General features: G+C 27.7%; 1 protein-coding gene across 1 annotated transcript; it reads right to left on the reverse strand.

The window, feature by feature from the left end:
• Nucleotides 1–287: 287 nt before the first annotated feature.
• On the reverse strand, nt 288–13,628 carry LOC114173141 (MADS-box protein CMB1-like). The gene is made up of 8 exons (XM_028057379.1): nt 13,136–13,628; nt 8,696–8,777; nt 8,420–8,481; nt 7,092–7,191; nt 1,944–1,985; nt 1,810–1,851; nt 746–876; nt 288–657 (listed from the first exon to the last, which is right to left on the reverse strand). Exons 1-8 carry the CDS (start codon nt 13,318–13,320, stop codon nt 567–569), a joined length of 735 nt encoding a protein of 244 aa, XP_027913180.1. The 5' UTR covers nt 13,321–13,628; the 3' UTR covers nt 288–566.
• Nucleotides 13,629–15,606: the final 1,978 nt, after the last annotated feature.

Genomic DNA, 15,606 nt, shown 5'->3' on the forward strand with positions numbered 1-15,606 from the left:
GAGAGAAATTACTAATAAAATTGCCACAAATTGCTCCTGCTAGATCCAACATGCAATAACTTTCTCATTTAAAAGTCCAAACTAGATAATTATATTAAAAAAGTTTAGTCCAAATTCTACTCATACTAGTGAAATGACAGTGAAATAAAAAACCAAGATGGTAAAGTAAAAATATAAATTCTCAAGTGGCATCGATGCTTTAACAGATGAAACAAAACCTAAACTACAGATCCACATGCAGATATTTATATTGAAGCAAAAAAAAAAAAAATGGATTACAAGCAACAGAAAATTTAAGCATTGGCACTTATTTAATAACATTACTACATAAACATGTCATTAAGTCTCGAAGAACACCATTTAGATGAATTATAGAATGTTAGGATGGAGGATGTTAATTATGAAATTCTTCAAAACATGTCTTATTGGAATATTAAGAAGAGCATATCTAGTATATTTTATGCTGCATGACACCTATTATTACAGCCTGTTCTTGTAGGCCCCAAGATCTCTACATAAGCATCATATTTCTGACAATCATGAATTAAACTAAATTGTGAATTAATTCAGTTCATCCATCCATGCATGAACTCACTAGCATTTTGGGCTGAGGTTCCTGCAGCACCTCCTGCTTCATTTAACCCTGAAGAATCATAGCTGCAGAAAAGAAAAAAAAACAGTGTTTAACTTCAAACACATGTATAATCTGTTTCTCATTTCATTCAGCGAGGGAGAAGAACATTACCCAATCCTCAATGTACTGTTGCAATGTGCTGTGTCGTAATATCCCTCTGATGGATGAGGGTGGCCATCGTAGGGTGCAGTTTGCTCCCTAGCTTCCCATGTTGGTTGAAGGGCTACATTGATTTCCTCCAACTGTGAAACATGAAACATCAACATGAATCTTGCACTTTTAATAAATGAGAATATAAACAACACATGAAAATAAAACAAGGTTGTTGTAGAATTTAATAAGATGAAACTGGAAGCAACTGTGTGATTGAAGCCATGTGTTATGCGTATGCATATAGATTAAGCTTTGGAAGTTGTTGAAAATTTTGCTAGATTATGGTGGTAGGGTTGAGTACTTGGATCCTGCATTTTCTGAAGTCTTCTCATCAAGAGGGAGGAAAAAGTTAGGTAAGACTACTGTGGAAAAAACCAGAAAATGATGCTTAAACTATGTGTACAGCAGTTATTGAATTTCTCATCAGGAAAGTACCAAGGACACCAAAAGCTTTGGCCCAAGCAAATTTATATGGTCTAAAGTGTTAGATCAAAATTTCAAGAATAAAATGCAGTTAATGCATGGATGTTGCTAATCACATCACCATCTTGTTGACATTCAAATCAATGCTTATCACTAATCAAATTAATGTTACATAGTACATTAAAACTCTCTAAAATAGTTACATTAATTATTATTTTGACAGATTTTAATGGTTATATATACATATGTTATATGCATAATACTTTAATTATCATGCAAATTAACTATATATATAGTTAATAACTAAATAAAAGTATAAATTTGTTTAATATTGTCCACAGATACTTAATTTTTTATTCCTTCTTTTTATTTTCCATCTATTAATTTTTCTCTCTATTTCTCTCTTCCATCTACCCATATATACTCAAGAAAGGGGTCCACGTTTAATTCTCTTAAACAATATTGATTTTCTTGATAACTTCTCCAAAAATGAAAAATTTTGAATAGACAATTCAAGAAGCTTTAGCAAAATCAGAGTTATACAGACATAAATAATAGTATAAATATATTTAGAATTGAAAGAGTTTCTCTTTTGGTACCTTGTTCCTCAGGATATTGTTAGTTTCCAGCAGCATCTCTTCCTGCGCGCCCACAAAAACAGAGTTGGTAGCAGACTATGAATAAATGATAATCATTTAAGGATGATAGAGAAAAACCTCAAACGAAGTGTTACCTTTCTATGTAAATCAGAGAGTTGATCAAGCATCTGCTGTGTCTGCAGAAAGGTAACAGTTGCATAAGTATCATAATAATAAATATAATTTAAAATCTTAAATTATGATGTCAAGTGTTTGTATAAACACTGTATGTTGTGCTTGGAATATTTCTTCTGAGATTATCACACAATATTTTGCTAGAGTACAAAAGTGATTCGAAAAAGTTGATAAATTTTTTTACCTGTAAAACTTTCTATCCATGCTTAATTTTATGTTGTTAATGAGGTACTAAAAATATTTAAGACTTCATTAATTATAGAAGTATTAATTTGTACAGGACATTTGGATCAGCTTACTATGAATTAATGTATAATTTTAAGGAAAGAAAATATTTTTTTAAAATAAATCTTACTAAAATTTTGAGATTAGTCACCATTCTCAATATTTAGATGAAGATAGTTTGATATTTTATTTTATGGCTGAGTTAAGGCAATTATAAAATCGTTTGTATATGAGCTTTACAAGAAATTTTGGTAGAAAAATGTGAAAAAAGTGACTTTTTTCGCGTGAATTAAAATTAATTTATACACTAATTAAAAATAAAAACTTCAAGAAGCTATATAACAGAACTTCTACATATTAATTCATAACTAAATTAAAGTAACTATAGAGATATCAATTTTAATTTATTTTTTCTTATTTTTCTTTTGTAAAAGTCCATGTGAGAAAACTTTTTCTAAACAAAATTAATTTAATAATTTATTAACTCAATGCAATCCATAGTCATACTCATTGTTCTTTGTTTATTTTTATTTTTTTAAATAACCATACCAATAACATAGTCAACATCTATTTACAATATATAAAAAAAATCAGAAATCATTAGTATCCGAAAAATAAATTTAAAGTGATCACTCTGTCGTTTTACTTCTTTATATTTTAAACTAACCATTCTAATGAATTAGCCATTTTTTATCATTAGATTAAAAACTATATTATTAACTAAACAGTAATTTTTAAAACCTTTTTTCCTAAATAATTTGATCTACTCTTGTGTGAGCAATCTCTTATTAACACATTGCAGTCTGCAAATTGTCCACAATCACAGGAATGTACAATTATAAATCCTGAACTTAATTAGAACACCCTTTTATTTCCCTTTTGTTATTATAAAACAAACATTTGGATATGAATTTTCTATTCTAATTTCCAAATGTTAATATATGACCATGTGAGATGTTAATATGATGAACTCATACATAATTTACAAGAGACACATATTAATAATGAAAACAGTTACAAAAACAAATTATGTTGGATTTAAATATATTATAATTTGAGAGAGTGATGATCAGAATCTAACAGCAGTAATAAATTTTTAAAAGAAAAGAAAAGAAAATGAGGCCAACTGGCACATGAAACATCTAATCTGGAGACAAGACTAAGACAATTTATGGTGTGAATTTTTAGAACCAAACATGTCATATCAAACAGTTGAAGTCTGGCAACGATTTACACCTCTACTGTTAGCTAATTTTGGTGTACTATGTACACCAAACAACGTAAATTCTGAGGTTGATATCATATTTATAATAAATTAAACTTGGGGTTACACATATGCCAGACTCATACGGATGCTAAAACTGTTTAACAGTAACAGTACACAAACATCACAGATAAGTACAGTTTCCACGATCCATGCAATGGAAGATCCACCCCACAAACAAAGACAAACACACCTTTGATTACAACATTGGTTACCCTTTGGAACAGTTCAAACAGTGTAGGGCACACAAGTATTTACTGTTCAAATTTTTTATTTCTCTCTTCTGAATCAAAAATAATTGGAGACCCCCTCTGCGAGCCAAAGAGGACAAAAATAATTGTCTGTGTGGGAGTAGAATTTCTGATGGTACTTTTGAGTTGTATTATTTATACGATAATGTTTTCTTCCTTTTATCTTTGTTCACTTATCACATCCTATTTCTTTCTCTTCTCTCTCATATTTTCTCATTACTGTGCAAATGACATTATTATATACGTCTATTTTTACAATAGAGAATGGATAAAATAGCAAAAAGTTAACCTTCTATGCAAAGGTCATAAACCAAGCCATACTGAAGTATTATGACTGTATTTTCTTTCTGAACTGTAACACTTATATTCATTTAAATAAGTCACTACAAACTAATAACTTTCATATCACTTGTTCTTCTGTAGAAAACATGAAAGAGATCTGATATCAGGAAACAAATTACTTATTTTCACTTAATATAAGAATTCCAACTCACACTTAAATTTCTAGTATCATAATTCATAATATGATATGACACAAACTTAACTCTATAAGTATTATATTATAGAGATGAGAACAATTATGTTTAGTGATGATAGTGTAAAGAGGATGGTTTTAATTTTAATTTAAAAAAAACCATATTTAGAATTTATTTTAGCCTCCAATCCCCCTTTTAAAATATTAATATTTTAAATCAACATTAATTACTAATCATAAAAATAACATATGAATTGTGTATATGTTTAAAAATATTTATGTATTACAAATTTAAATTTTATCTAATCAAAATCAGGCAGAACATTTTTAAAATATGCATTTTGGATTCTTGCTTATAATTTTTCTTTAAGTCCTTATGAAATTCAATTCAAAATCCTTTATCTACTAATATATTATTAAACTTTATGAAGAATGAATTGTCAAGATTACTAATACCTAGTCAATTTCATATTTTAGAGAGTCAAAATTCCTTAGCTGTAAGGGACAAGTTTTATTGATGTCTAGTATATATAGTTTTAGTGAAGGGTTAAATGTAAAGTACTCTTTATATTAAAAAACAATTCAAATTTCAAATATATGCAGTTGATGAAAATTTAGGAGAATATTATACATAAAGCTCATTTATTCTGTGGGTTATTCGAGATTGAAACATTCAATATCAATGAATTTATAACTTTATTTATAAGAAAATAAGATATTATTTATACCAAAACATAGTTTGTGAGTTTTTTTTATTATTTATATATTATTTATTTTGTTCATTCTAAGTTAGAGATGTCAAAATAGGTTTCAACCCGTGAGCAAATCCGGCTCACCACGGGTTCGAGCCAAGTTGGATTAAGAAAAATTTAACTTTTTCAAAAGTGGGTTGAACTCAACCCGTCTCACTTAACCCACGGGTTAAACGGGTTCGAGCCGGGTTGAAGGTGGGTTGACCCACTTAACCCACCAACATTTTTTTAATTTTTTTAATTTTTTTAATAATTATTTACTACTCCTATTATATTTGTTCTCAATTTCATATTTTTAAATGCTAGAATGTTGCTTAATTATATTTGAATAGTTTGAATGTTTAATTAATTTGATTGTCAAGTTATATATATGTTGATACTTTAATCTTTAACTATAACCTTGAGAGTAAATTTCTCAAGTAACCGTTTTATAAATAATTTTTTCTAAATTAGCATGAAAAAAATGTGAGAAATTGAACTAATATTTAAATTTGTAACTTTTTCTTCTTTAAAGTTAAAAAATGAAGACAGCATATTTAAAGCTTTATATTTACAAGAAGTAAAAATTAAATCAATGTGACATCTGACATCCCTTGGGCGTGTAAGTAATTTTATTGTTTGATAATCGTTCATTATATGACTTATAGGGTTAATATAATTAAACTTTTTCTCTTATAACGTTTTTTTTTTTTTTTTGTGTTTTTAAATTAAGCTGGTTAAACTGTCACACGTATGAAAAGATTGAAAATTACAAGAGAAGGTGGACTATTTATTATGCTCATATTGAGTATTAATAAAAATAGGAACTAAATGCAACACTAATAAGAGTTAATTGTTTTTAAAATCAGTAATAGTAAGAATTAACTAGTATTAGATAAGATTACTCGGTGAGAATATTAATGTGACTGAAACTTAGAGAGTATTATTTGAATGTATTATGTGATATATTTAAATTTTGACATATCAGAGTAATTTGTAACAACCAATCTTATGAATTATGACTTATCTTTTTTTATCTTTTTCGAGTGTAATATTTATATAATTTTTCAAACTAAATATCAAAACAATTATGACTTATCTTTTTTATCTTTTTTCGAGTGTAATATTTATATAATTTTTCAAACTAAATATCAAAACAATTATGTTTTCGTTTTCACTATAAAAGAACATATATTATGATAACATTGAAAATCTCGATTTATTTAGCTCTTATAAAATTCAAGAAAATATATGTATTCATGTCAATGATCAAAGTCTATTTTGAGATGGGATTGTATCAACTAAAAATGAACATTTTGTTTCTGTTCTCGTAATGGAAAACATATTTTATAGTAACATTACAAACTCAATTTATTTATCTCTTATGACTTGGGAGAAGCTTGAGAAAATTGAAGTTATTGATTAATTTCTATATTTTAAGATGGAGTTGTATAAACTAAAAATAGAGATGCAAAGAATCTCTATATACTTCATTATTATTTTTCAAACCTTTATCCTAAACATTGTTACTAGGTAAGTAAGACAAGGTTGAAGTTGATGAAATGATCACTACTTAATATAAAGTAAGATAATTAGGAAGAGTCACTAAAAGGGAACAAAGATGCAATAAAAAAAATGATTGCAACCACGTCGAATGAGACATGATATGAAGTGCCACTAAAAGAGTACAAAGATGCAATAAAAAGATGATTGTAACCGCATGGAATGAAACATGAGATTAATCTAAATAATGATTGACACTAATTCTAATATAAATTTTAAGATAATAAATTTGTAACTCTTTTTTTTTATAATGTTTCATCATTCTTATTTTTATCTAATGTGAGATTTAGACTCATATTTGAATTTTGAACAATCTCTTCTTCAAAAATGAGTTTATTATGCATTAACAAATTGGTGTGATGAGAAAACTTGTGACAAGTTCCAAACTAATTAATGTTGTAAAACTTAGAGGATTTGTATTTCAAAATTATTGAGGGTTGCTAGATGACGATAGATAATGAATTATATGTTACTTTGACAGACGTTTGAAGAAATCAAACAAAGTTTCCAACATATTGACTTATGAATGAAGAATATGATAAGATATATTATACTAATGATAAATTAGTTGAACAGAGTGAGGTGCAAAATTTGCATACCTTGTTAGACCTGATCTGCTTGAGGGAAGAGTCGAGCTGACGTTCAAGCTGTTCAAGCTCCTTAACATCTAAGTGCTCCAATTCTTCACCAAGCAGGTTTCTACAGAGTTATGCAACCAATTAATATATATCCTAATACCATTCATAACTATATCTAGGATTTAAATGTATTAGCTTCAAACTTCAACCATTTCTGTTTCCAGTTGCTTTTTCTCATATCACTTTTCATAATGAAAAGGTCAAAAAATTTATTATGAACATTTTTTGGATGAAATAAAGGTTTAGATAAGCTAATAATTAAAGAAATTAAATAAAAATTTATGAAAGAATATTTAAAAAGGTTTAATTAAGTTTCAAGTCTTTTATATATATATTTAATTGAATTTCTAATAAATATTTTTTTATCTATTTTAGTATTCAAAATTTTTATATTATTTATTGAGTTTTTCTCATTTAATTTTTTTCTTATTAATTGAGTGACATGACTGATTTGTTATTCAGTCGTCACTCTCTTTTGTATTTTAACTTAAAAAATATGAGATTTTTTTATTAATATAAAATAATATTGTAGTTAATATAAAATAATAAATATATTTAATTATTTTAATAATTAATGACAGAAACTTAATTAAAAAAATTTAGAAATTGAGTACCAAAAAATTTAGTAGACTTAATTAAAAATACACAAGTTGATGAGAGACTTAAAATTAATTAAGCCCTTCATAAATTAGCTTAAACATAAACTAATTTAATTAAATTTTTTTTTTTGTTTTTTCTCTTCGAAGTTCTACTTATGTAAAAGTTCATCCAAGAAGATAATGGTTTAAAGTCATTTTACATTTTCTCTTAAACTAAAGCAATTCTCTTGTAATTATTAATAATTAAAAAACAAATATAAAACTAAGTCAAGAAGATAAAATCTTTGAAGAATTTTGATAAAGAAAACAATTACCAACAACTTATTAAATATTTGCTTCTGTTATTCTCAAATTAAAGTCAAATTTTATTTCATTGAAATATACAAGAAAAAAAGCATTTAAGGTCGACTTCACTTATGAAAGAAAACTAATTCTAACTTATTTAATATAAAGAAAGCTTTTAGTTCAACAGAAGGAGAAAATACTTTTAATGATCCATTCACATTTAAAAATATTATATTCTCAATCTTAACTTTTTGACTTGCAAAAAAGAAAAACAAAAAGTTATAACATTTTATTATTTTCAGTTAATTTTTTTTGTCTTGTATCAAATGCACCAAACCAAAACCTAAAGCATCTGTAAAATGTACTAAGTTTTATCCTTTCAATAATTGCACTACACCATTCTACCTTTGTGTTTGCTGTAGTGCCTCCACTTTGGATTTTAGCTTCAGGTACTCTTGGTAGCGCCTCTGCACAACCCAATGCTCATTCATCTTAGCCTTTCACACATTGCATTTACTTGCAGATGCATAATTCACATACACACTCACAAAAAACATCACTTTAAAGTTGAAAAGCAAGGAAAAAAAGCTATTTTGTCAAACCCTTTTTCCTATTCTTGTTACATTTTCTACCTTCACTATTCATCAAACACTTGTTCAAGTCAAATCAAGAAATATGAACCTGTGTCTCTATTTCAGGTTGGTGGTGTAATTCCAAGGCTCCATAGCTGCATCTGTGATACCGTTCCAGTGTCTTGGCCATGCTGAAACAAATAGTCACCATATGAATACATAAATATTTCACCTCAAGAACATGGAAATGCATGCATATAACATAGGCAATGAAATGAATATGAAGAAAACAAATTCTCTCTTGTAAAAAAATTTGATTCACCTTGTTGTTCAGACAATCAACAATATAATTTATAAGCTCACAAGTTTTTAACCGTTATACTCAAAATATACCAAACAAATATAGAAAAATAACTATAAACGGCTAATACATTAACTACCTATCTCAACGACTAATACATTAATTACTCATAAAACTGTTAATTCATTTTTTAAGTTTATCCAAAACTCAACATAATCTTCAATTTACTGTGTATCATGAAAATGTATTTTGTCAATTTCTGCTCTGAATAACCACATATTTCCAAAATAACATAATTATGATGAGGAAGATCATAATAAGTGATTAATATGTTACTTATCTATTACACTATTGAGAGTTTGAAACTAAACTGAACCTTCTCAACTGAGTCTGTGAACTTACTTGAAAGTAGATGTTAGGATGAAGTGAGTACAAAAGCAAGAAGGGATATGCTGTTATACTGCAATTTTAACAACCTTAAAGTTTTTTGTAATATATGTATGTATCCATTAATTCTCTTATATTATTTCCATTGAGTCAATTCTTAATGAATTTGAAAGATGAAGCAGAGTTAAAATTTTCACATCCTTCCCCAATGAAGTGTGAATCTTAGTGATTTTTCCTTTGCTATAAGGAAATCAAATATTTGATGAGAGTCAAGGTACTTATAAGATGGCTCCACTCAAACTACCATCTCCAAGCCCCATAAAAGTGAACAGAATTTACCCAAAACCTATGAGCCTACTTTATGATATTATTTATATTGCACCCTTTCTCAACTAAATTGATTTTTAAAATAATAAAGTATTATAGTATTATTAATTTTTGATAGATTACATAATGCATGTATGTTATTAATTGTTAGGCTTAACTATTTTTTGTTATTTCATTTCTTAAGTTATATATAAATATAAATATATATATATATATATATATATATATATATATATATATAATTTATGTCTATGAACAAACTTTATGTATAATAAATAAATGCTTTTATTTTTAATTTTATTCTTATGTTTTCTTGTTATTTAATATAAATATAACTAGATGTAATATAAGAATGTGGGTTGGTTATATTATTTCTTGAAATATTATTGTCGGCTTACATATATTATGTGTTGATGTTATAAAACTGGGTTCGGATCTCTAACAAAATATAATTAAAAGAAAATTTCATTAAAAATAAATTGAACAAGATTTTCAACCTATATTAATGATTTAAGAATTAGTAGTACTAAAAATCAATCTCCTCGATCATGTATACTTTTAGAACAAGATTTTTGCACCTTATAAAAGTAAGAAAACAGCTAGTTATAAACTGTTGAATATATAATAGTAATAGTATTATAACACAAAGAATGTAATTATTAGTATGATTGGTTTGACATTTAGAAATTCGATCTACGAATTTTAATATTAAGAAAGGTTATTCAAAGTAGAGGAAAATTTTGCTAACCTTTTTTCTGTCTGCAATGGAAGTCTTAATTAGAATAAACACTTATTTCTCTTATGTTTTTTAAATATTAAAATTTATATTTTTCATATTTTTAAACAAACGCTCATCTCCTTCCTCTCCTTCATGGAAATTCACCTTATCATGTTTTTATGAAAGTGATACTTATCTTATTTTATTCATAATTTTTTTTAAGTAAAAGATCTTTAATTTTTATACTTTAAAACTTAATTTTATTTTAATAATTTTGGTCATTTTTATACTTTTAAGAAAAAATAACAGTACCGAGTGTTCATTCATTAAAAATATAAAAGAGGTGAATGTCATTTATTAGAAATTAAAGAAAAATGAATATTTATTTAAAAATTAAATGAAATTTAAAAGTCATTATTAAAACATAAGAATTTTCTTATTTTAAAATTAAAGAAAATGAGTATCATATCTAAAGAAAGATAAGTGTAATTTTCTTATATTCAACACCTCTTGCAAACTACTCAAGTCTATCACATTAGCTTACTATTCTAAGTTTCTTGCTTATATAATTTTGATAACCTAAGCATATTCTCATGAAATAAAATAAGTAAAAACCAATCTACAGATATGCATGATCAGGAATCCTCTTTAATACTACAGTTTAATGGATGACAGTGAAGATATATAGCATTATAGAACAGTGGGCATGCACAAAATGAACACAGGATTAATTGTCTAATGATTATTATTATTATTATCCTATCCACAGTAATTATCAAAGTACAAAGTACAAAATTTATATCATGCAGCAAAATCTACAATACTCTTTAATCTTTATGTGATTCACATCTAGAGATAACAGTAAGTCAGTAAAGAAGCCTACTTAACAGTAAAGAAGCCAATCTAACCTAAAAGAAAAGGTACTTGATAGCACTTCTAAAGTGAAATATGTACGTACAATGATTATATATATATATTTATTCTTAGCAGAAAATCAGATTAGAATTTATTTATTTCATTTTATATTTAAAGTGTGGATTGTACCAAATTTCTATCTTTTACATTGAATGCAAATGTATGATTTGATTTCTTTTCTTTTGATGTGTTCTGACATATGGGTGAATGTCTAATCAGAATCAAGTATACAACAACAAAGAGAATCTTGGGGTTGTAAATATAGTTACCAAAAGATCTAGAATGTTAGTGTTTCTTTTCCTTACACACGATGATTTAAGGGTCCTATAATGAAGATTGGACGTCATAACATCACATTTTCATTGCTGTACCATAGTTGTAAACCAGAGAACACCAGCATATTATTCATATCAGTAAAATATGTTTGAATTTGTTGAAGTTGATCTCAAATTCAAGTTTGACAAGTAGAAAAGCAAAAGTAAGAAAAGCATTATTAAATATGATTAAGAAATTTTTAATAAAAATTAGTCATTAACAAAACTGATCAGTGTTTTTTCATGCTGGGTAACTGGTTTGTTTGTTTGTTTAAAGTGTAAGAAACAAAGAACTTTACACACCTATCAAGGCAAAAACACTTTCTCCATTCCAATTTGCAGGAAGGTGAAAATTCCTTCCTTTTTGTTTAACTAACATGAGGTTTACATTCCAAAACCTCACAACTCAACCAAACAATTCGTTAAAATTATTGCATGATATGATATTCATGACTATTTTTCAAAGGGCTGTTTCTGTTGAATGAGAATATATCTACCAAAAATTAAAATGCATGGATGATTATAAAAAAAAAAATTGTTTTTTTAGAAAAATGAAGATGTTTAAGGACTAAAGTCTATACCACTTGGTCATAAAGTTATGAACCATCCATTTCAAAAGGGAAATGAATCTCATGCGGTTTCAGAAAGAACTTAGTGCAGTTACTGATAATTTCACTGTTCATGAGAGTATATCTTCACTTGTTGAATTATCAAATATTAAAATTATAACGAGTGGCTGAGATTTTATGTATTTCTCGAAAACTGTAGAGGATCGTAATCCAAAAGGCAAGTACTTAAAAATTCATGAATAGTTTATGTCAACTCAGCAAGAAAATTTTGCAGCTGCAAAACAGACCACAGAGATTTCCCCTCTTTAATTTTGATCAGAACTCGTTAAGAGGAGAAAGTTCCACTGCAAACGGGATAAATATTTACAAAACATTATGAGGAAAAGGAAATTATAATCGTTGAATATTATTATACACCAAAACCATTTCCACAGCTTAGATTTTGAATAAAACAGAAGAAAAAGAGATGTTTTAGACCAGTACATGTATGAAAGAAGAACTGATATAATTATTGTTAATCACCAATAAATTAAAATTTAACCACGATGAAGAAATAATTAGAGAAGAATCATTATGTATGAACTCGAATCGTCATGCTAAAATTTTGAATCAAAAAGATCTAGAAGACTGTAGCTGCTTTCCAATAAAAACCTCTACCAAAAAGCATGAATCTAAGACTGTAAAAGAAAAGAGAGGAAAATTGTAAGGAAGATGAAAACAAACTTTAAGAGAAACACAATACCATAAACAAACAACACATCCTTGATGAAGCCCTACAAATCAGAGACAGGAAACCGAAGACAAAGGAAAGCAACAAACATCAAAAAAATCATGAAACACAAACCCCTAAAGAAAAACCACATAATCAGCAGAAAGATGTGAACTTTAAGCAGTCCAGAAACCAGGGAGGGAAAATCAAGACACCCAGAAAAGAAAAGAGCCTCAGAAGTTGAAGAAAACCAGAAAAAGCACAAAATCTGAGTGACAGAAAGAAAAAAGGTTGATGGGGTTTGGGTACCTAGGGCCACTGCAGAACTCATAGAGCTTGCCACGGTTGGAGAAGATAATGAGGGCAACCTCAGCATCACAGAGGACAGAGAGTTCATAAGCCTTCTTGAGCAACCCATTTCTCCTCTTTGCAAATGTCACTTGACGGTTTATCTTGTTCTCAATCCTCTTCAGCTCCACCTTTCCCCTACCCATATTATTGTTGCAAATTTCCTTATATCTCTTTCCACAAATAAAACTAAACTTGCTTTTTCAGAATAGCAGATGGAAAAGCAGCATAATTCTAGATTAGATATTTTTTTCCAGCTATTTTCTGCAAATTTTCCCTTCCACCTCTTGTTTGTGTGTATATATAAGCTAGCTTATCACATGATATGCTATGATCTGTCGCTCAGTTTTAGTAGGTATGGTATACCTATGATGGATGATGCGTAATGGAAGATGAGAATATGAGCCCTTTTGTAAAGCAAAAACAAGTAGAACTAGAAAGTAACCACACCATTCATTACATCTCACTTCAATTCCTAGATCTCACATCTATTGCCACTGTAACTAGGTACACTTCTCCACATTTTCACCATAAAAAAACACTTTCATTTTCATATATCTATGTAAATGTCATCATATTTTTTCCTTTGAAACTTCACTCCATTTTCAATAGTTTCTATAGTTATAAAATAATATAGAAAGAAAAAAATGCTGTCATAATGTAATGTCTAATGTAGAAGTAGAAGTACACTACGCCTGTTTTCTATGGTGTAGTGGCGTGCAAGTCTTGGATTTTATACCAAAAATGAATGATAGTAAACTCATGATGACAGAATCATAATTTTGAAAAGGAAATGTGTCACAAGTTAAACATTTTATTTTCGTAAATACAATTAATGTAACTTATTAACATGTAATTTTATTCTGTAAATTAATTTGGCTGCTTTATTTTAATGCCATTTATGCAGCTACACCATAATGAAAGGGTGAAAAATTACCTCACTGATATGACATGTTGGTTGTTATAGTATTTACTATTTACCTCAGTAGGTCAACTATTGTAATATGTTTTTAGCATGGGATTTCGATTTTGATTATGGGTGAATTGAAAACGTTTATTTTAATTGGATTTATATATATATGCTATACCTTCCTGCTGTGAAAAGTCAAATGGAAAACCAGAAAGATTTTAAAGTGGACTTCAAATCAAGGTATGGAAGCTGACATAATACACTTTGACCAATGAACAAGACCCTAATGGACACGCAAATTTTAAACCAACCATATGAAAAACTCGTCCAGATATATTTTATCATATTATATATTAAATTTTTAAATATACCCAAATACGATGTTTAGAATATGGTCCCATAAAAAAATAGTACGTTTGTATATATATTTTTTTATAATACTTATAGAAAAGAAAAACTAATAATAAAAAAGGACGAGATTATTTAATGGTTAGAATTTATTTATGCACTAGTTATTGGTAAGAAGTATTTATTATTACCTTTGAATTTATGTTTTGGGTAACCACGATATTTGGTTACCTTTGAAGTTATTGGTCAGTAATATACTACTCTTTGTCACAGAACCTTGGCATAAGTATATATCTATAATATAAATTATTTATTTCTTAAATATCTAAATGGATTTGAGTCCTTTTTTACTAGTTCAAAAATGTGAAAAATGTTTGAACACATATGTCATTCTACTTGTAATATGCATGAAAACCTCTTATTCTGCTTCGCTTGAGGATATGGATTTCCTCATAGTTCCATTCTCAAATAATATATCGCCTACTCTTTGGGGTTGATTGTCTTCTGGCTCTTTCTTTTCTTAAGCTTTTATCATAGACCATAGTGAGTTATTTTCCTTTTCCTTAGAGATTAAGTTTGGACTGAGCTCTTTACATTTTTAGTTTTAGTTATCAAACTCAGTTCAACTTTTTATTTTCCGCTACAACAAGGTTGGCCTTTAAAGAAAAGTCTTGAGACAAGTACTATAGAATGTACCCCAAGTTTAAATGAATTTCCCAATTATCTTCCTCTTGGTTTCTATTTTACACTACAAAATATTGCACCTATAGAATATCACCAACAAAATTGGTATCAAGGCCAGGTTTTTGTAATAAAAAGAATCAAAAATGAAGAATGCTGGCCACAACTACTCAGCATCCAACATTATAATTTATGGCAATGTCTAAATTTTTTTATTTGAAAGAGAAAATTATGATATTTTGTATATAAAAAAGAAAAATTTGTGTACATCCTTGGATGACAATCAAGCCACTATAGCCGCGCTACAACTGTAACACACACAAGGTGAAAAGAAAGAAACTAATTGATACATAGTTCCCATTATCTTATTACTTTTTTTTTGTGATGAGCTACTTTATTATCTTTTCATGATATATAGGCACATTTCTCCTTGAGCTTGTGTTCGTGTTTTTTATCTACACTTTTGTCCTTGTTAAAATTTAGACATTCAATT

This window comes from Vigna unguiculata, chromosome 2 (genome assembly GCF_004118075.2).
Source record: "Vigna unguiculata cultivar IT97K-499-35 chromosome 2, ASM411807v1, whole genome shotgun sequence".
NCBI lineage: Eukaryota > Viridiplantae > Streptophyta > Magnoliopsida > Fabales > Fabaceae > Vigna > Vigna unguiculata.

Bases quoted from the DNA above. Each gene is read 5' to 3' on its own strand.
- LOC114173141 (XM_028057379.1), bottom strand. From the start codon at position 13,320: ATGGGTAGGGGAAAGGTGGAGCTGAAGAGGATTGAGAACAAGATAAAC. The intron at 8,778-13,135 runs GTACCCAAACCC...TATTTGTTTCAG, and splicing joins GAGTTCTGCAGTGGCCCTAG to CATGGCCAAGACACTGGAAC. The intron at 8,482-8,695 runs GTTCATATTTCT...TGGGTTGTGCAG, and splicing joins AACCTGAAATAGAGACACAG to AGGCGCTACCAAGAGTACCT.